At 36.3% G+C, this 21,684-nt stretch overlaps 1 protein-coding gene across 1 annotated transcript in view; it reads left to right on the top strand.

Annotated features, from left to right (window-relative positions):
- The window catches only part of LOC136823206 (uncharacterized), a 33,234-nt gene extending 12,347 nt beyond the window's left edge, over window positions 1–20,887 (top strand). The window contains exons 8-21 of the mRNA XM_067079379.1: window positions 2,507–2,638; window positions 2,935–3,054; window positions 3,757–3,879; window positions 4,354–4,527; window positions 5,147–5,335; window positions 6,485–7,830; window positions 8,471–8,612; window positions 11,502–12,328; window positions 12,842–15,894; window positions 16,688–16,851; window positions 17,548–17,709; window positions 18,659–19,002; window positions 19,488–19,740; window positions 20,136–20,887. Of these exons, the coding sequence (XP_066935480.1) occupies window positions 2,507–2,638; window positions 2,935–3,054; window positions 3,757–3,879; window positions 4,354–4,527; window positions 5,147–5,335; window positions 6,485–7,830; window positions 8,471–8,612; window positions 11,502–12,328; window positions 12,842–15,894; window positions 16,688–16,851; window positions 17,548–17,709; window positions 18,659–19,002; window positions 19,488–19,740; window positions 20,136–20,728 (7,622 nt within the window). The 3' untranslated portion in view covers window positions 20,729–20,887. The remainder of the gene's footprint in view (window positions 1–2,506; window positions 2,639–2,934; window positions 3,055–3,756; window positions 3,880–4,353; window positions 4,528–5,146; window positions 5,336–6,484; window positions 7,831–8,470; window positions 8,613–11,501; window positions 12,329–12,841; window positions 15,895–16,687; window positions 16,852–17,547; window positions 17,710–18,658; window positions 19,003–19,487; window positions 19,741–20,135) is intronic.
- Window positions 20,888–21,684: the final 797 nt, after the last annotated feature.

The following is a 21,684-nucleotide window of genomic DNA, read 5'->3' as shown; positions in this document are numbered from 1 at the left end:
ATTTCTTAAAAAACATCAAATCATGTAAGTTTGTTTGTTTGTTGTTTTTTTTGCCTGAGGATTATATCCTTATATTTACCCCTTTCATATATTAAAGTCCATGTAAATAAAAAGCTATAGTATATTCTCCCCACCACCATTTGCTCAAAGACAAAGGATATGTATACAAATCATTGACAGTTTAAATGTGACTTTCCTGTTTGATAAAAAAATTTACAGTAGTGGATGAAAAATCTTATGATAACTTTTGCAGGGAAAAAGTAAAAAAGTTCCAGCTTGTAAGCTTTGCAGCATGTTGATCTTGCTTTGATTTGAGCTTGAATTTCTTTCTACCCAAAAAGAGACTTTAAAAATGAGGATGAAATGGGAGAAAAGTTAAGAAATCCCCAGAAATTAGCTTATAATGGAAGAGTACCAATTAGTAAAAACCTTGAGGCAGATTTAAATGACATTAAATTTCTTATATACAAAAACTGATAAATAGGTAATTCAATCATGATAAACAAATTAATCTAAACTGTCTTCCGACAATACTGTATTACAGTCTCGACTAATTCCAGAAGGCTGATGTAAATTTTTCCAAGTCATAATCTCAATTTATATCAGGACGTCAAGTGAAAAATTGCATATCTTGATAACATATTTTCAGTAACAGTCTCAATTTATACCAGGGCGTTGGTGAAATATTCCAAGTCATAATCTCAAATTGTACCAGGACGTCAAGTGAAATAAGTTATAATTTCAAATTAAACCAGGACGTCAAGTGAAATATTGCAAGTTATAATCTCAAATTAAACCAGGACGTGAAGTGAAATATTCCAAGTTATAATCTCAAATTGTACCAGGACGTAAAGTGAAATATTCCAAGTTATAATCCCAAATTAAACCAGGACGTGAAGTGAAATATTGCAAGTTAAAATCTCAAATTAAACCAGGACGTGAAGTGAAATATTCCAAGTTATAATCTCAAATTATACCAGGACGTTAAGTTAAATATTGCAAGTTATATATATAATCTCAAATTATACCCAGGACGTCAAGTGAAATATTGCAAGGCATTTTCTCAAATAATACCATAGGACGTCGTGATTGCAAATCTTAATCTCAATAATAAACCAGGATGCTGTGCCAAATATTTCATTTCGGTATTGTGCTCTCTGCAAATTACTGCCACACATATTCTCATTATTTTCCCATGCATCCAATTTCTGAATTTTTGATTCTTACCTAGAAAATTTAGAATAATATGAAAATAACTTTTTAAGAGTGGAGATATGAGGGTATTCACATATCTAATGAGACACTGCCTGTGATTCATAGGATTCATAAGAAATATACAAACTGACTTACCTACTATTAGTTTCTCTGTGTCCTTTTGCTGTATGTCAGTATGTAGACTTCAGTTGAAAAATCATTTTAAAACAGCTTCTACAGAAGCATACTTGAGGAATAAATACTCCCTTAAACTAACTTATCTTGTAGTCTCAATAAAACTAATGAACCAAGAAGAAAAAATCCATAATGAGCTGGATTTTCACAGAAAAACCATAGATCCATCTTGTCCTTGGTGTCTTCTTTCCAGTGACCAGCGTGTTTTTGATCGTTTGTTGAACCAAGCTCGGCCTTTAAACTTAGGCGGTTTTCACCACGGAGCGACTAACCAGTCTCACTGGTTAGTCCAAGCAAAACCGCAAAATATTTTTTATGCCAAAGAGTTATCGTCCGTTTCTTCGAAACTCTCCCGCCGATTTTTTTCCGTATATCGCCATAACGCCATACCGCCATTTTCCCGCCTTTACTATCACTGTAACGGACGATAACATCGTCTACTAGTATACATGAGGCAAATTCTTTGGATTTTCTTTCGCTTGTTGACCAAATATGTCTAAAAAATGGTCAAAGTCTCAAAAAAGTGAGTTTCTGGAAAACTTTGGCATTTTTTTTACTTCAATGGCCAAAATCTCTCCAAAAAGACCAAATTTGTAACTTTTTTGTGTTGATTTTGAAAGTGTATAATTCATTTCTATCAACTTAGGCTAAAATGAAGATTTCAAATCGAAAATGGGGCTGGCAGGAAATTAGAAGGCGTGCAAAAATTAGGGCGCACAAAAAAGATTAAGGCGCGCAAGGAGCGCAGGTGTGCAGGGAGCGAAGGCGTGCAGGGAGCGAAGGCGCACCGGGAGCGCAAGACGCACGGGTGTGCAAGGAGCGCCACTTTTTAGAAGGCGCACAGGCGCGCAGGGTGTGCAATTTAACAGACTCATCATCATTTTAGCATTTATCTATTGTTTGCAGTGTTTGCAACTTCCAAATTTTACCTCTAAATACGCCAAAAATAGGTGAGGATAGAGAAACCTAAGCCTTTTTTGACAACTGAAAATATTTTCATAACTTACGGGTAGATCCCTTTTCATGCACTTTAAGAGCAATTGGTAAGATAAGATTTTCAGAGGGGAGGTTGGAAGACGTTCTGCATAATATCGATTTTACCATCATTCGCACATAGATATTAACGAATGCCAAATCGGAAGACCATGCGATCGCTTTAATGGTTATTGTATCAACCTTCCTGGGAGATATCAATGTGGGTGCAATCCTGGATATGAGCTGGATTTACTGGATCGAAAAACATGTAAAGGTAAAAGTCTTAAATAAAGCATTTTTAGAATAAAAAAGTTAATTTGGAAAATTAAGAGAAAACTTTCACTCACTGAACTTTATAATTCGCATTATAAGCGCTGGGACACAGTTTCTTGATCCAGACCAAGCAAAATCAACGATTGTGCTACCATTAGGGTATCACTTTCCTGAAAACCCTAATCAAAGATGGGTACAGCTTGGTCCAGGATATATAAAGGTCAGTGGTTTCCCTGAAATTACTTTTCACTAAAACAAGATTCCTAACATAAGATGTTGTTTTACTTCTTATTTTAGATGTTGATGAGTGTAAACGAAGGAATGATTGTCAACATTTTTGCTACAATATTGATGGCGGGTACGCTTGTGGATGTCGCCATGGTTACCTGTTACAATCAGATGGACGCACGTGTCAAGGTACTTAAAAATTTTCCCATTCTCTTATCTATCGATGGATCTGAAATCTTAAAGAAGGCTGCAAGCATAAATTCAAGAAAGAAAATTAGGTCTCTCCATTAATTTCCTTGTTTAAAACATACATCAAATTCAAACTCCTCAAGGTCGATTCAAGAAGAAGTTTTAGCAGATTTTAGGTATTACTTTTTTGCGTTTTTGAAAGATGTAGAAGAAGGAATATTTTGTTATGATATGTTAGGATATTCGAAATTATATTGTCAAGAGGAATGGTAGAGAGGAGTTGCAATGGCTCCGTAATACAGAGACACGTGTGTTAAAGAGCTAAAATCTATGTCGAAATACATTGATAATTTCGGTTATTTCCCCATTTTTAGAAATTTAAAGTGTGGCTGAGAAAGTCGACTTTGGGCTGTCTTTTAAATGGAATTGAATATTTCAATTTGGGAAGGGTTTATAGACTTCCAGGCTACATTCTAAGCCATATTAGACCATTTTTGAAGTCTTAAGTCAAGCGTTAAAGTTAGCGTTAAAATTCGACCCTTCCGACATAAGTGAGAGCGCTTCCAAATTGTTTGTGGCTATAAGCTTTCGTGGGAATCTCCCCTTTTTCTAAAATATTATGACCTTGATCGTAGCCAATTTTTTCTGATCTGTTTAAGCCCATAACGTTAACCTTAATTATTTTGCAACATTTTCATTTAGATCTAAACGAATGTGCTGATAAATACAATGGTTGTGAACAGATTTGTGAAAATACTCCTGGATCATTCAAGTGCAAGTGTAGACAAGGCTTTACACTCAACTATGACGGGCAAACTTGTAGAGGTAAAAATGAATTAGATATAAGAATAGTAGATAGATTGTCATATGCATTATCGATAAGATAGATGGAGGCGATATTTTACGCGGAGAGTCAAGTAACCTAGGACTTTCAGACAGTCTTTTGATTGTTTTCAGTGGGTTCACAACCCACAGACTTGGCTATCTATAAACTGACATAACATTAAAAAGAGTGAGAATTCGAACTGCAAATAACCCTGGTTTGAGGCAGTCAGGAAAAAGGCATCTCAGAGATAAATTAAATAGAAAGCCCAAGATACGATATCATCAGTATTGGCTAAAATCCGCGAATGATCACCGCTCAGTCATTTGTAGAAAACTATAAATTACCAACTTTTGAATATTCGTGTGTTTTTTGTGATTTTTGGGTTATCGAGACACGCTAGCTTATCGAAACCTCTTATATCTAACGGTTTTTTTTAGTCTAGCTAACTGACTTTCTTTTACTCTTTAAAAAAGGACTTCCATGTCAAACGTTATACAGTCCACCTCATGGATCCATAAAATGCGATGGTCACAACGTTGGTGATCGTTGTACATATTCTTGTGATCTTGGCTTTCAATTGATTGGTCAACAAACACGAACATGCTTGAACCGATCCGTATGGGAAGTCGGAAATACCAAGTGCGAAGGTGAGGCTAAAAGTTATAGTGGAGTCTATTTAACTCGAATGTCTCCTTGACTCGATTAAGTTGTATGGTCCCTTCCGTTGAGAATGTCTTATAAACCATAATTTTCACCATCTTTTTACACAATAAAGTGATTGAGTTCAAGAGACAATGATGAAAATTATGAAAATTATGACATCTATCATGGGTGCTATCGCTATCTACAATCAGGGATAGTATTTCTTGTGTCAGTACTGTAAAAGCCAAAATTAAGATTTTGGTGGGAAATTTTCATATATTCAGTGAATCAAAATAAAAATGAATAATCAAATACTCAGAGGTCTTTTTTAGACCCAGGGAACAGCGAACTTCGCCGGTCAAAAGCACAAAATAATTACAACATGCCGATCTAAAAATTCAATTCGTCACTTTAAGTACATACACGCTCTAATCAATACACTGGGCTTGCTAAGAATTCGCCGGCCCAAAATCTAGAATTCGTCGGAGTTAATTTTTCATTCGCCATCCTGTCAAATAAGGCGTTATAATTGGCAGCAAAACCACTGGGTACGGTGACTTATCAATGCGTTGTTCCTTTTGGTGTACTATTCCTATATCTAAACCATTGTTTCCTCTCGTTCAGCGATGCAATGCCCAGCAGCCACTCCACCCCAAAACGGTATTTTGACATTGCCGTGTGTTGAACAATACCGTTCAAAATGTTTGGTCAAATGCAAACAAGGGTACGATTTGGTAAGTGGTGGCCAACTCATAGATTGCAACGTAAATCAACAACAAATGACGTATTGGAATAAACCTACTCAATGTCAAGGTAAGCTGTTTCCTCGAGATGGTTTTACTATTTAAAATATTAATCACCCCTGTTTCACAGACTCGGCGGACTCCCCCACCTACTACAAAATTTGGCTAAAAATTCGTCCCTGGTGGGACGTAAGATTTCAGGCCAACTGGAAACTAACTTTGTTTTCACCTCCCTTTGAAATTCAATCGAAAAAATTCACTCTAAAACCATTCCAATTGGATTTTCTGACTTGAGAGCAATATAATTTCTATCCCCATTGGAATTGAAATAGAAAATTTTCATCCATACTGTGGGAAAAAGTTTCACCGGGCCTACAAGACAGGGGTGTAATAAAGTTAAGATTCTTTCAAAATAGTCCAGTTTTAATAAGAGCTATTCCTTTCCACGTGACCCATTCTCAATTTATTGCTCTCGTATATAGACTGAGTCGTCTTTTTTCATTCATAGCAAAAGAAGTGTATATATAACTATTTTCCATTAATATATAATTATAGTTCTTCACCGCGATCTGTAGTTGCAAGTATGAAAAATCGGGGAATTTTCAACATATTTAGGCTTAAAAAATAACGTTTAGTCGTCAAAAGTCCACAAATATTTGACAGAAAGTTGAAAATAACGTATAAAATCCACTAAAAGTATTTGTTCTCAAATAAATGTTTTCACCCTTCCAAACGAGAGCACTTTCGCTTTCAAAAGATCCCTCAATCCCCTAAAATCCCCTCTCAGATCCCTCAAATCGGAATCCTTATAATTCCTATTGTAGTTGGGTTCTGTAAATAAAATTTTGAGCTAAATTCAACATCCTATATGTAAAGAGGATACAACAAAAAGTTTTTATCAGGCATTAAGATTTTTAGAGAAACGTCAAATATCTTGAATTTGTGAATCCGATACAGATCGCTGTGCTTTATCATACTGATACCGATACTAATTTCGAAACCAAAAAGTAGCGGCGAAAACATTAGGTAATGACTCTAAAAGCATCACTTAATATTAGTGTCGGGATATCCTCTTAGCTCCCAATCTTTATCTTAATTAGCTACTTAAATTATATCAGAGATTTGGGGCCATTAGCATAATGTTTTCGCCGCTAATCTTTATAGCGTTAAAAAAAAGGTAAATTTAGACAGAGACTTTAACAATATAACTTCTTTACAGAAATATCACAATGCAAACCAAATCCTTGTAAGAACTCTGGTCGCTGTCAAGTTATATCTAAAAACTCATACATCTGCGATTGTTCAAATACTGGCTATCAAGGAGACCATTGCCAGAATGGTGTCATCAAAGTCCCTGAAATACCACAACTAACAATCAACACGCAAACAGATGATTTATATATCAGAGCCAAGCCGAAGAAATCTTTGATTTTCAAGCTAGTGGCTGAGCCATCTGATGCAGTGATCTTTTCACCAAGTAATGTATTGACGCTGTATGCTCCATTGACTGAAATCACATTCCAGATAACCACTAAAATAGCAGGAGTTGTCAGAATACAATATCAAATCAGTGGAGACGATTTTGTCCATTTTTTGCAACCAGCAGAAAGTATTGTTTTAGTTAAAGGAAACTCGAAACAAGGTTCTTTGACTGCAGTCCCTGATAACAATTTAATGGATGAGAATACCTACCAAAAGGCTTTGGACCAGTGTTTAGATGGTGCTAAATTATCCCTGAAGTCAAGTTGTCCTTGGAAACTATCCGGCAGTAGTGGTTATGTCAGTGTTCAATCGGGTTCAATCAATATTCCCATCTCCTTAGCTGGGATTACATTCCAGAATCGAGATGGTTCGCAGACTTTTAAGAATTCAGGGGTCATGACAGTTGCCAGGGAAACTCAAAACATGCTTGTCAATCAGAACCAAAGATGTAATGCAAATCTTCAACATTGTAAAAGTCCAAGTAGTAATTGTATAGAGCACGATTTCGTAATGAAAAGAAATCATTTTGTTAGGTCATATCTTACAGCTTTTTTAATTGAAACACCTTGGTGGTTGAGGCTGTCCTTACCAAACGTGTACTCTGGTTTCCATGTCAACGATATTCAATCTCTATTGGTCAAAGATGGACGAATCAAAGAGCTGAAATGTCCAAACATTCCGAGTCAGTTAACCGGCGTTTATGCAGCAAGTGTCTTCCAGGCTCCAGTCGAAGTCAATGTCCTAGATAGGTTCATCTCTATGGAATCAGCGCACTATTCCTGTTTTTTAAAATCACTGTGCAACAATAGCCAAACGTTTGTGTCCTTCCCGAAGGACGTTACAAAGGAAATCGTCAAGGATGATTCTAAACTACTTTCTCTGGTTAGTATCCAAGGTTTTGGTGTCGAATCTCAAAAACCTCTCCAAGTAAAATGTTGGAATGTCAGAGCTTCGGATTCTACAGATCAGCAAGTATGCATCAACGCTAATGTTTGGGCTAAAGGGTCTGTCAATCTGAAAACTTCAAAGGTTGATGTTCAATTCAATGGCGAGATGTTTGTAGAGTCAGATAACCTTCACAAGGTCAGTGTTTTAAGTATATGAAATACCTTTAGAGATCTGGGCAAGATACACAGTTTTCTAATTACCGTATTACTTTGAATAAACGCCCTAAATGTTTTCGATTTTAGGAGGGGTTTTTATTCGAGGGGGGCGTTTAAAAGAAGGGGCGTTTATTGAATTATTTTAGTCTAAAGTCGAATATTTAGAGCAAATATACCCTTTGTTTTAGTTCTTTATCAGGATTTTATTTCAAAATTTCTTTGGTTCAACGATTAAAATTGCATCTGGTTACAAGAAATGACTAAAATCTTCCTTTTCAAAACCAATCAACACTGGTATTGAAGTATTTAATAAAGTCACAAGTTTCTAATAAATGCCCCTTCCCTAGAGGGGGCGTTCATTCGAAGGGGGCGTTTATTTGAGGGGGCTTTTTTTAAATAATTTTCCTTTTAGGAGGGGCGTTTATTCGAGGGGGCGTTTAAAATAAGGGGGGGGGCGTTCATTCGAAGTAATACGGTATTGTGATAGCTAACGTTCTGCGACTGAAAAAATTCACTTGTTTTAACATTTGTTTTAACATATCTAAATATGGTAGGTTTAAATTTAGTTTGTTTTTGACACTAAATCTTTCCTTTTTCTAATTCAACTTTTTTGACTTTAGCTGATGACCACACGTTTTAATGCAAAGCACAAATTTTACCTGACTGGAAAAACAACAGCTGCATTTGATATTAAAGTACATGGCTCAGACCTGAAGTTTTTGTTCCGAGATAAACAAACGGAAATCATGACTATGATGGGAGGTAAAAATATAGGCTATGCTCTACCATAGAGTTGAGAGAAAATTCATCAATAACTAAATTTTTGTTGTTTCTTGCCTGTGACCCATCCAAATACATAAGTTTTAATAATGGCAAGGCAATCACTGAAGTGCTTTTATTGGCCCAGCTAGCTTTAGCGTACTGGGCCTTTCATTAGCATTCTACCCGGTGTCAGTGTGTAACAATTTACTAGGCGATACGCGTTTTCAAGCACAGCACAGGCTAGTACATATTGTGAAGGATTTGATTGGCTGTTAGAACATGATTGACAGAATAAAAAACAATTGAAATCGTCTTTATTGGTTAAAAACATAAAAGGAGAAAATACAATTAACTATTAAAACTATAAGAATATAACAGATGTAGTACGTTTTAAGAAAAACAATGTGATTTACACAGAAATAATCGTAACAAACCTTCTTCTCTTTAGGAAGATGTTCTTTTAAAAAAAAGTTGTTTTTACATTTCTCTATCATGTGAACAGTTCAGTTGTTCACGTGTTAGGAAAAAAACTAACATCTCTGTATATAAGTTTAAATATTATGAATTATTTCTCATTGTTGTAAATAAGAGATAGCCGAATGGTCTAAGGCGTCTATGACATGTATTAGCGACTCCAGGTTCAAATCCCCTCTGCTACTCAAGTCTTGTTCAGTTCATATTTTTATTCGCTGGGCCTTCATGCCCTCTGGGCTTCTTGTTTTATTTTCAACTTTTATTTAGACACACTGAATAGCACTTTGAATCAGGTCTAGTGAAGACATTTTCCAATAATAGTATTGCATAAAATGTTGAAGAAGAAAAATCTTCAGAAATGTTGTATCAATTTAGCACGTTGATTTTGGTCAACGTCCCTTTAAAAGGGGGGCGTACGAGGTTTTGAATTACCGCCATCCCGGCCATTTTTTTGAAAATCACCGTTATCCCGTCGAAAATACCGGTCCCGCTGTTTTTGCCATAAAATTCTAAGGACTGGAAGTCAAAAATTCGGCAAAATGGAATAGAATGTGTATGAGGTCGATCACTATTTTTGTATTTTGTTTCGATTGCCAAAATTCAGCCTAATCAGACAATTTTAGAAGTTTCTAGTCTGCCCCAAAGTTTAGCCTCGTTTTGAGGCTAAAACGTGTGACCACGCCCAAAGAAATCAAAACTTTGAAAAAATGAAACACCGCAGAAAGCCGGAAGGGCTAGATCTGCGGCCTGGATCAAAAAGTGGAGCTCATTCTTGTTTGTCTCATCTTTGTTTGGGCTTTAGTAGGACTTCCTACCTGACTAACATCATGCAATTTCACTGGTTTGGGGATGCGACTTTTCTTGATCTCGCACTCCGAGAATAATGAAAATGCTAGATTCTATCCATCACCTCGAAATTCAATCAAGTCACAAAATCGTGCTTCATTTACTTTGCTGCATAAAGGTTAGAGCTGCAAATCTAGCCCTTTGGGCTGTGATAAATCATTGAATAAAAGAAACACCCTTGGGATTCACCCAAGGAACAAGAACAAGCGTGCAAAATTTCAGCCGACAATTCGACCATTTTTGTCCTCAAAGTTTCGAGGTGACATATAGGACAGGCTGATCGAATTCGAAAAAAAAAACATTCAAAAATTCGAATCTTTGTCTGGTTTATTCTAGGCTACGGTCAAATCTCCTGTGCTCCGGACGTAAAACTTCTTCTCTTCGAAGAGAAGCTCAAGTGGAACAAAGGAGATATGACGTAGCCTAGTTTCTCCTCGAACAAAACATTTTCATAGGAACTGGGCTTTATAAAGCTCTGTTCACATCTGCATTAACGTTTCAAATAAGGTTTTTTATGAAATGTAAGATCCTTATTGCTGCGACTTTTCTTGATCTCGCACTCCGAGAATAATGAAAATGCTAGATTCTATCCATCACCTCGAAATTCAATCAAGTCACAAAATCGTGCTTCATTTACTTTGCTGCATAAAGGTTAGAGCTGCAAATCTAGCCCTTTGGGCTGTGATAAATCATTGAATAAAAGAAACACCCTTGGGATTCACCCAAGGAACAAGAACAAGCGTGCAAAATTTCAGCCGACAATTCGACCATTTTTGTCCTCAAAGTTTCGAGGTGACATATAGGACAGGCTGATCGAATTCGAAAAAAAAAACATTCAAAAATTCGAATCTTTGTCTGGTTTATTCTAGGCTACGGTCAAATCTCCTGTGCTCCGGACGTAAAACTTCTTCTCTTCGAAGAGAAGCTCAAGTGGAACAAAGGAGATATGACGTAGCCTAGTTTCTCCTCGAACAAAACATTTTCATAGGAACTGGGCTTTATAAAGCTCTGTTCACATCTGCATTAACGTTTCAAATAAGGTTTTTTATGAAATGTAAGATCCTTATTTTTTGGGTGTTTTTCGCGTTTTTTCACCTTTGCTGACTCCTGTAACAAGCTTTTTTATAGTCCGAAAATTTTATGTACACCGTCTACGTATGGCTTTTACCGAAATACCGTTGTTTTTTATAAGAATTACCTCATCCCGGACGAAAAATCAGGTGTTTTACCGTAACCGTGGCTCTTGCAAAATACTGTTTCCCGAACACTTTTTATCGTTTTTACCGCTTCCCGGCTCTAAATTAGGCCTTATCCCGAATACCGCCAGATCGTACGCCCCCACTTAAAAGACGACAATTCTTTTGGCAAACTTTACAAGAGAGTAGAAATTATTCTTAAAAATCAATAGAGAGTAAAATTAGGTGTAGACACTAGATGAATTCTATGGAATAAAATTTCAAACCAATAAAATGATTTTTGAACATTCGGTAAGGTGAAAAGACCTAACATGATTAAGAGTAACAGTTTATTGGAAAGATAACTATTTCACTTCTTTCACTTCTTCCAAAGGTGCGGCATTAACACTCTGTGACACTTGCAAAGATGATAACACTGGTGTTCAAACCTCTTACAATATTAACGACCTTGAAATCGATTACTCAACGAGTGTTTTACGATTCAATCTTCAACCTGACACAAAACTAACAGCGCGAGCTCACTATAATATTAACAAAGGATCTGTAACCGGAATTAAGAATCTCAACACCATTAGTTCCATCACCAGGTATATGGACCGTAGCCTTGGAAGACGTATTTCATTCATTCTCAATTCTGCAAGAAAATATCCAGTCATACGACAGGCTCTATCTAAAACTTCAAGTTCCTTGGTCAAGAAAGTAAAAGAATTGTCATATCTGGTGTCTAGAGGAAAGCCAACCTTCGAGGATGTTTTTACCAGACTTGAAGACATCAAAATGGTTGGAATGTCTTTTACTGATGCACTAGTTGCTGTAAATGATGCCGTTGCCAATAAGGAAAGCTCATCAATATCTGGCCGTATTTCTAATTTCATCAGAGGATTTCAAAAACTGGCCAGTCGACTCTATAACCTTAAACCTGAGGCTGAAACTGATGGAACCGTAGAAACAGACAATGGTTTGAGCGTTAATTTAATTGGGGAACTTTGTGTTTATCAATTATGCTTCAAGAATAATGAAATCGAAATTCAAGATTTGAAGACATCTTGTCAAGAGTGTGTTGATATGCAATATTTTCGAAATCTTGATCCGAAAGATTTTGTCCTTATAAAGATGAGGAGTCGTAAAACCAAACAACTTGGAGGAACTTCAGGTATCAGAATTGTGAAAGGTTCAGTAACAACGTTGGCAATCTCAAAGGTAAAGAATTAAATGCACCACTAAGGCTTTAAAAATTGATTCTGTATTTTATATTTTATATGTTTTTAGAACCTGTCGGATGAAGCTGTTACTAATTTAAAAAAAGTTAGGAATAGATGCTATACCAGCTAGCACACATGTTGCGTTGTTTCAACGTTTGTCTAATGCTCAAAACGTCCATAGTGCGTTATATGAACGTTGAAACAACGTTGCTTGCTAGCTGGGATTCATCCCCTTACGAAGGGTTAAAAATCAGCATTTCCGTTGTATTTACTGAGATCTAAGCTTGAGTTCTCAGCTTGTCTTTGACCTTTTATGCCATTGCAATTGGCAGCATCGCATTCTTTATAAATTGTTTTTTTTTTGTACTACGCTGACATTTTCTGTAAATGGACTCAAAATTCAAGGTGTATTTTGAGGAGTTTTTTACCATCTTTGACTTGCCATCTTTCCGGTGGTGAAATTTCTCATTCAAATTGCCTTTAAAATTGAGTGCTTTTATCATAATTTCAGGTTGCTGGTATCAATGGTCAGCTTGGTGACATAAGAATGTCCATTCCGGCAATCGCGGTCTTCCTTGGGAATGTCCACAACGTGACCATATCCATCAACCAAAGCTCCCTTTCTTACCAATTACAAAACGTAACATTCGCTGGCACTGATTTCCCATTCAATGTTAAAGTGAATGCACCTTTCAATCCTGCTACAACATGGGACTCCATACGTTTTAAATATAAGGCATCACCAAGCTCTGGAGATTTAAAACAAAAGATGGTAACATTATCAGATTCTTTTATCAATGGTATCGCTAAGCATACAACGATACGTATTCAGAACGCAACTGACTCATTAAACAAAGCTAAAACAACTCTGTCAGCTTCTGAAACCAATCTAGAAGGTTTGAAGAAAGACTACGAACAAAAACGTTTGAAGTATTTAAAGTCTGAGAGTGATTACCAAACTAATAAGACCGTTTACGAAAGGGTTAAAAAAGAGTTTCGTGGTTATTTCTCCCTTAAGTTTTACAAAGAAATGCAAAGTAACCTTAGCAATGTTTGCAAATTCGAAGATTGCCAAGATGTCTGTCATACCATGAGGTTATACGATCTCTGCCAAAAGTCAAAAACTATTGAAGCCAAAGAGATGCGATGTTTTCAACAAAGAACTGTTGATCGAACCACTGTCCTTGAAGATTTCAAAAATATGTGTGACTTAACCAAACGTAATTTTAGAACCATATATACCGGTACTTGCCAAGCAGGAAAACAACAAAAACTTCAAAGTTCCTTAACAACAATTGGAGCAGGAATTGGTAGTTTCTTTGGGCCTGTAGGAGCAGGTGTAGGGGCAGCCGTTGGTTATGTTTTGAGCAGATTCTCATCCTGTGATACGTCATATGAAGTTATCAAAGAAATAACGAATTATCAGGTGGCATGTACTCAAAAAAAGTCGACAACACGAGTCAAAATCTTCTTCGTCACGAAATGCAATTCGTTCCCTGTGAACGTTCACTCAGAATTTACTGAGCCGGAGATTTGCAAAGTGACGAATACATCCTGTATTCAAGTAACTGATGGTGCATGCATGAGCAGGAATGTCGAATGTAGAAAACGCAGAGATATTGAACGCAGGAAGTTACTAGGAAAGATAGGAGCTTTCAAAAATTGGTGGGCTGATCTTGATGGCAACCAAACAAAGTTGGATAGTCTATGGATAAAAAAAGATAAAGCTAATATTGAGATGATGGAAGCCAAACGCTTGTATGAACGCCAAAACACGATTGCAGTTATCCAGAAACGTGATATCAAAAGGTTCCAGAACCTCTTGGACAATGTATATACGACACTAACACTTGAGAAATGTGTATTTGATTTTCATCAACGTTCGAACCGTAGCAAATCTATTCTGAAATTCTCAGATATAAAGTTTGAAACAGATGTTTCGAATCGGGAGAATATTCTGCTTGAACTTGCCATTGATGGCGATGATTATCAAGGCAAACAAAAGACGCGATTTGTCTGGGAGATGGATGATCCTGATGCAATATCTCTGGAAAGAAATATTCTCCAAATGGTACAGAACTATCTCTGCAAACAACATACTAAACGACGTCGAAGATCAATCACTGAAATGATATCACCAGCACCTTTAGGTCGTCATGACGATTTTATTGGTATAGATTTACCACACAATGTAACTGACCATCAAATACATTGCCTTCATGCTAAAACAATCCTTGATTATCTGCAACATGTTGTTAAATCTTTGGTTCTGGAACTTGAAGCTACACACATAGAATACAACGATCTTTTGTTTGATGTTAGAAGTATCGAGACTGTTCTTAAACGACTTAAGACTTTGCCGACAAATGAACTAATCCAAGATCAAATAAAACTTCTTCAATCTGCCATTAATACTGGGAGGAAGTCACTGTCCACTATTTCATCCGATGAAGTTTTAAAATCTTGGAAACTGAAAATGGAGATATACACTGCGAACAATAACTTTACAGCGTGTCTAAACTTTGAGGATTGTCTTGATGTAGCCTTTCAGAATCTGCACCATTTCCCAAACTCATATTTAGTTACTCGACACAATTTCTTGGTTAATCTGGATAACCTCAAGGAATCCATACTTGGAGTCCAACAAACTCAACAGGACAGCTTCAGGCAACTTGAAATTAAGGTGAATAAAACTTCACTACAATTTTTGAGTTTAAAGAACAAATTACTTTATTGCGAGTCTGCACCAAAAGCAAAATTGAATTCTCCAGGACAGATAGATGCTTTGAGAAGTCAAAAGATTATTCTTCAGTGTTCAGCTGAAAGCAAGACTAAGCTATCATTCGCATGGAAAAGAAATGACGAGATTTTACCATTCGAAAAGACGGATAAATTGGCAATTTATGTCCATCAATCAACGGAAGGTCAATACAGATGCATTGCGTGGAACCAATTTGGCAATTCAACTTCAAATTCAACTTTGGTGGTACTCCGTCAAAAACCCGTTGTCCTTAAACAACCAGAAAGTGTTACATACCTTCTGACCCAAACGAAAGTGAAACCAACATTCATTTGCAATGTGACTGGAGATCCTTTACCAAAGATTTTCTGGCATCACCAACCCTTTCAACAGAAGACAAGTCTAAAACTACAAGAAAGGAAACCTATCTTAACATTGAAAACACCAACACTATCTAGTTCCGGTTTTTATTATTGCTTTGTTGGCAACAAATTTGGCAGTGTCTACAGTAAGAAAGCAAGGCTGGACATTGTAAAACCAATATTACCGAATCAAAAAATCTCAATGACTTTTGATCTTTCCATTGGTAATGTGGAGAAAATCAATAAAACATCATACAAAGAGAATCTAAGAAACACCACATCGACTTCAAATGAAAAGTTCAACCTTGATTTGGAATCTTCAGGTGAAAAGAAAGTCAAATTTGAAGTGAATTTTGAAGAAAATGATACAAGAATAGATGATGGGAACTCGTTGCTTTATTTTGACAGCATTGCAGATGATGGCGACGATCTGACTATGGTCAAAACAGTCTCCAATAAACGGTTAGTTCATTAATTGCATTAAACGTTTTTTTTATAAGAACATCCAAAAATTTTGAAGCCTTTGGATGTTCTTAACTATTTGAGTTTCAAGCATAAAAATGTTCTTAACATATTCTTATTTTCTTATTTCTCATTTTCTTAAGAAATTGGCTGTTTTCGAGTCCTCAAAGCCTTGAAATGTTCTTAACTTGTTCTTAGTATTTTTACCATCAAAGCCTTATGCTCTTATATATTGTTTGTTCGTATAAAAAAACGTGTATATAGTATATGCCCCAATCTGTTTGCGGCAATGCATGAATAGATATTTTACTGCGAAAATACGTGAAAATCGAATAAAAGAAATTGCGTGAATGCATGAAGTTTGGCTCCGTTAATTAGCCCGTGGTGAAGGGGTTGTATAGAAATTATTATGTCAAAAAAATTTTGCTCAATTCATTTGTATGATTGAAAATTAAATTTGCTCATAATATTCTCACTGCAGACTCAATGCAGTTTTATAGACGATATCGGCTTTCCGAATTCTCCCCGAATGATTACCCATGATGCATTACGCAAAAAAATTCACAGACGATATCGACTTTCCGTGAATTTTTTTGCGCAATGCATCATGGGTAATCATTCGGGGAGAATTCGGAAAGCTGATATCATCTATTAGCTTCTTAAAAAGAAAACAGAGAAATCCTATGATATATGACCATATGATATGGTGCAAAAATTAGGAATTTTCTTCATATAACCCCGGACATAACATAAAACATAAATGAATCTAATAAATCTTGCAATACTTTTTTAGTTTCACCTTATCCAATGAATTGGGCAGCGTGGTTTCAAAACTTGAACGTCTTGGTAATAATAACAACAAAGACTCTGATGAGATAAAGAACAGTATGGTGATTGGTTTTGATGGGAACAGGTGTCCTAATGGACATCAATTACATAGTAATGGTTATGCTTGCGGTATGTTCATTGTTTTACTTTTATTTTTGCTCAGGCGGCGAAAATAAAAAAATGCAGTGTTAGCTATCAAACGTCGTTTGGTTAGATATTCTCGCTTGTAAATCAAGTTTTGTTCCTTGTCGATACATTAGTATTCAGGGCTTACTTCATTCCGGAAACACTACATTTTTTAATTTTCGCCTCATTTCAACACTCTCATCGCGCTGTTAATGTTACTTTTTGATTGACTTTTACGATAATTCAGGATCTTGGTTAACCTTTCAGTGAGCACATGTTAACCTCTTATGTTCGAATTTTTTCCTCAACTGAAGTAAATACTTAGTTTGCACCAAAAATATGAATTATTTGGAACCATCGACTCTCCTACCGCATAAACGATACAGGAAAATTTCAGATTGTAGAAAGGAAGAATTTTTCCAATTGGGGGTAAAATGTTATTGTACTCCAAGGGGTTCTTGAAAATGTTCCCATATTTCCAGGGATATCCATACACACTTTCAAAAAGGTTTTCTCTCATTCTACATTATACGCTCCATCGTTCGATATGATTGAAAACCGTGAGGAAGAAACTCTCATAAACGACGCTTTACTATTCCATCGCTCCCTTATTCGATGAAAATGCAAGTCTCGTTGAAAATCGAATTAGAGAGCGTCAACTGTATTTATATCTTAGCATGTGTTATTTCATCATTCCAGTTGCATGTACTCCGGGATCATTTGAATGGAACCGTAAATGTTTGCAGTGTGCGATCGGTACTTATCAATCACGAAGCGGGATGACCAGTTGCGATCAATGTATGGATCATAAAGTAACAGAAACAGTTGGTTCGACATCGCCAAGTGACTGTATTGACCCTGGTAAGTTGATCTTAAGAACGGTCTCCACTTATACGGGCTTCAATCGCACTTTTTCGAGCAAATCTTCCATGCTACTGGTCAAAAGAAAAATGAAGCAACTCCATTGGCGCGATCTGACGTAACGGTTGAAAAAAATTAAAATGTATTCAACTTTTCTTTCGTGTGTGCGCTACATTTTTATGACGTAATCTTTTTTCCAAGCAAAAAGGATTGAAGCCAAAAGTGCGATTGAAGCGTGCGCAAGTGGAGACCAGCCTTAACACCATTCATGATATGTACCATTGCAATGTCTTCTGACATCACATCACGGACCGAACAGCTGACTGGTTGTAAGTGACGTAAAACCAGTCAATTCATGATATGCACCATTGCAATGTCTTCCATGGAGCCAACAGCTGATTGGTTGAAAGTGACGTATTGACTGATTTTACGTCACTTAGAACCAATCAACTATTGGGACCGTGATGTAATGTCAGAAGACATTGCAGTGGTGCATATCACGAATACGTCACTTTCAACTAATCAGCTGTTGGTTCCCTCGAACCATTACCAATGGTGCATATCATGAATACTTGTTTATCAGTAAGCATTGTTCTTAAAGACATTATTTCTAATGATATCTCCAATTGGAACATCATAGTTTCATGATCTGAACATAATTGCACAGATGAAAGTACCAAAGTACGCCGAACCGAATCACTCCAAAGATTATGACCACGTTCATATGCTACAGTTTCGTTCCGCTCCGAAACGAAATGAAGCTATTCTATTGGTTAAATTCAAGTTTTGCATCACCTTTAACCAATAGAGTGGTTTCAATTCGATTCAGATTGAAACGTAACCGTAGCGTGCGAACATGGTCTATATCCTAATTAAGAGAAGGTTCAAAAATGATTTGACCTGACCGAAAATTAACTACTACGTTACGAATAACATTTTCTTTATTCAGTGCTATCGAAAATGGACATCGCCTTTGTTTTGGAGACGTCCTCCCATTTAACACCATCTGAATTCACCAATATCAAACAGACATTAATGCAATTCATCAACGAATACGTTCTCTCAACCAAAACAATCAATCTCTGCTTGATAACATTCTCCAATATTTCAACCGTCAAACTTGGATTAAAGTACAAACTTAACCACGAATATATCCAACAGGAAATCAACAGTCTCCAATTAGCTAAGATTCGAGATGTAATCACTGATAAAGCAATTCTTAAAGCTTTTGAGATTTTGAATAAACAAGGATCACCAAAAAATAGAAAAATCATCGTTCCTCTTCTCAAATCGGTAATTATAATCAACTCTCCAAACCCAGCTGGCACACAACGTTGTTTTAAAGTTCATCTAACGTTATATGGACGTCGTGAACGTTAGATGAACGTTGAAACAACGTTGTGTGCCAGCTGGGAAGCCTGTCTCAATATATTTTGCAGCGGAGACAAAAAAGGTTATAACTTTTGATAGAATTGGAATTCTTTTTTTATAATATTCCACTCCAAGCATAAAACCGTTATCTAATTTGAATTCAAAATTTACAGCCTTTTTTTCTCCGCTGCAATAATTATATTGAAAAAGACTTTACATCATTCGCTCAGGGTTGCAGTAAACCATCATAAGTTCGTCGAAGTTGTCGTATGAATTGCTTGTCGAGTTTCGATTTTTAGCTCGTAAATGTCCGTTACCTCGCAAAGAGAGTACCCCACAGTCATCCTGGTGGATTTTTGTACATTAATTGCGGTCAATAATGATATGCCATTGTTTTATCTGTGTAGGTATCTTCCTCGAAAACAATAAACAAAGATCCTTTTGTTACTCTCCGAAATACTATGTTGACGTTACAACACAAGCTAAATGACTTGCAAATGATACCCATCGCTTATGGGTTGACCAACCATCAAAATTCAACTCAATTGAACACCATCAAGGCTCTGGCAACTTTCCCGAAAGATATCAATAGTTTCATAATACAAAACCAAAATCAACATCAACTGCTTGCAAAAGAGCTTGCATCAAAAATGTTGAAAGGTAAAAATAATACTTGATAATTTTTACCTAAAAATGCTGATTATGCACAAATCTCAATTTTTGCACAAATGCACAATTTTTGAAAAGATCATACCAATGTTGGCGATTATTTGATTCCATCTGTTTTCAATTTTGAAGATCTTGGTTGGTACTTTAATTTGGTGAGGTTTCCCCAAATCCTCTGAATAAATGCATAATGTAAATCTAAACCATGCAAGAATCAATAGTATCTATGATAGATTAAGACATTAAGTCTACACCTCTTGAGGTACCATATTCACCTTTCCGTTGTCCGAGTCACATTCTGAAATTGAAGTTTAAAGTACTTTTAGCTCAATAGTAAAAACTTTTTTCATTTGACTGCAGCATCCGAACCGTAAGTTTTCTTTCTTCAGGTCAATGTGGAGTACCGTCTTTTGACGTTGCAATCGCTATCGAAGTAAAAAAGATCACCAATCAAAATCTATGGGAAGTTACAACAGACTTTGTCCATAAGATTGTCACCAAAATGTCTTCCATACATACCAATGTCAATTCTGGATTAGTTTTATTCAACGATAAAGCACATTCGCTACTCAAAGTCTCCAAACATGGTCCTGATTCTTTTAAAAGCCACCTTAAAAGAATCTCAAACTATCAACAATCTGATGTTTCCGGAATAACCAATACTTTGGATTTCGTATACAATGACTTCCTGACAGAGAAATATGGATCTTTGAGTAAACACAAGATCTTGATTGCATTTACTGATGAGAGAATTACTGATGACCAGCTGGCTGCTGTCCAAAGAAATTATCCACAGGAACGTGTGTTATTCTTCAATGTCATTCTGAAGTACACAAAGCAAGATGTTGGTGTATCCGATTTTGGTGTCGAGGAAAGTATCCAATCAGTTTATTCATTATCTGAATTGACTGAGCTTACTGGACGGATGACTGGTGAAATACAGCATATTAACAATCATGGCTGTCATATTGATCCACGGTAATTCAAGTTGACTCTCAGTATAAACTTTATTATATGTTATTTGAGGTAATTAGTTTTTAAATTTACATATATTTTTCATAACTGGTTTGTAAAGATCAAAAATGAAATTTAACATAGTAAACTTCAAATTCCAAATATAGAGAACGACAACATTGCTAGACGATGCTATCGTCCGTTTAAATTCAGTAGTAAACGGGGAAAAGAGTTATAGGGCGTCAGGGCGGTTTACGGGAAAAAAGTGGCGGTAGAGTTTTGGAACAAAACGCAAACATCTCCGCCACTGCTTACTCCACCCGAATTTATCACGCCTCTCCTAAACTATTCCCTTTTTCAGTGATCTTGTGTAGACGATAGGATCGTCTACAACTGCAAAATATGATAAGAAAGTTTCAAACCACACTAAATATCATCATGGCTCTTTTGAGGCTGGCTCCTTTAAAATTGAGGCTAAACGCGGAAATTGAAACCCTTTTTGAGGGCTTGTTAGTTCTTCTAAAGGCTGTAGGCTGTAGGGTGGGTCAAATAGTTCATCCAAGCAAAGTCACTCACGGCGTTTGTCTTGGTAGGCTATTAAACCAATTTTTAGGGGTAAGGTCGAAAGGCAAAACCAAGCAAATTGATTGACCTCATTTGAAATTGGTAGGCTAAACGCGGAAATTGAAACCTAATCTGTAGAGTTAGGTTAGAGTACCTGTGTTAAAGGTTGTAGGGTACAATCAAAGTCATAATATTTGAGAAAAAAGGGAAATTCCCCAGGAAGTTTTGAAACCACAATCGATCTGTAAGTGCTCTAAAGTAGGTTCAATGGTAGAGTTTTAACTCTGAGTTTTAACATGAGACTTAGGAACTTAGGATCTGAGAATCCAAAAGTTCAAAAATAGTCCGATAAGGCTCGGAATATAGCCTGGAAGTCTGCCAACCATATTTGATTAAATTAAAGAGATAGCCCAAATTCTC

The sequence above is a fragment of the Clytia hemisphaerica genome, unplaced genomic scaffold (genome assembly GCF_902728285.1).
Source record: "Clytia hemisphaerica strain Z4C2 unplaced genomic scaffold, Clytia hemisphaerica genome assembly, whole genome shotgun sequence".
Classification (NCBI taxonomy): domain Eukaryota; kingdom Metazoa; phylum Cnidaria; class Hydrozoa; order Leptothecata; family Clytiidae; genus Clytia; species Clytia hemisphaerica.
This window is presented reverse-complemented; position numbering and strand designations above follow the sequence as displayed.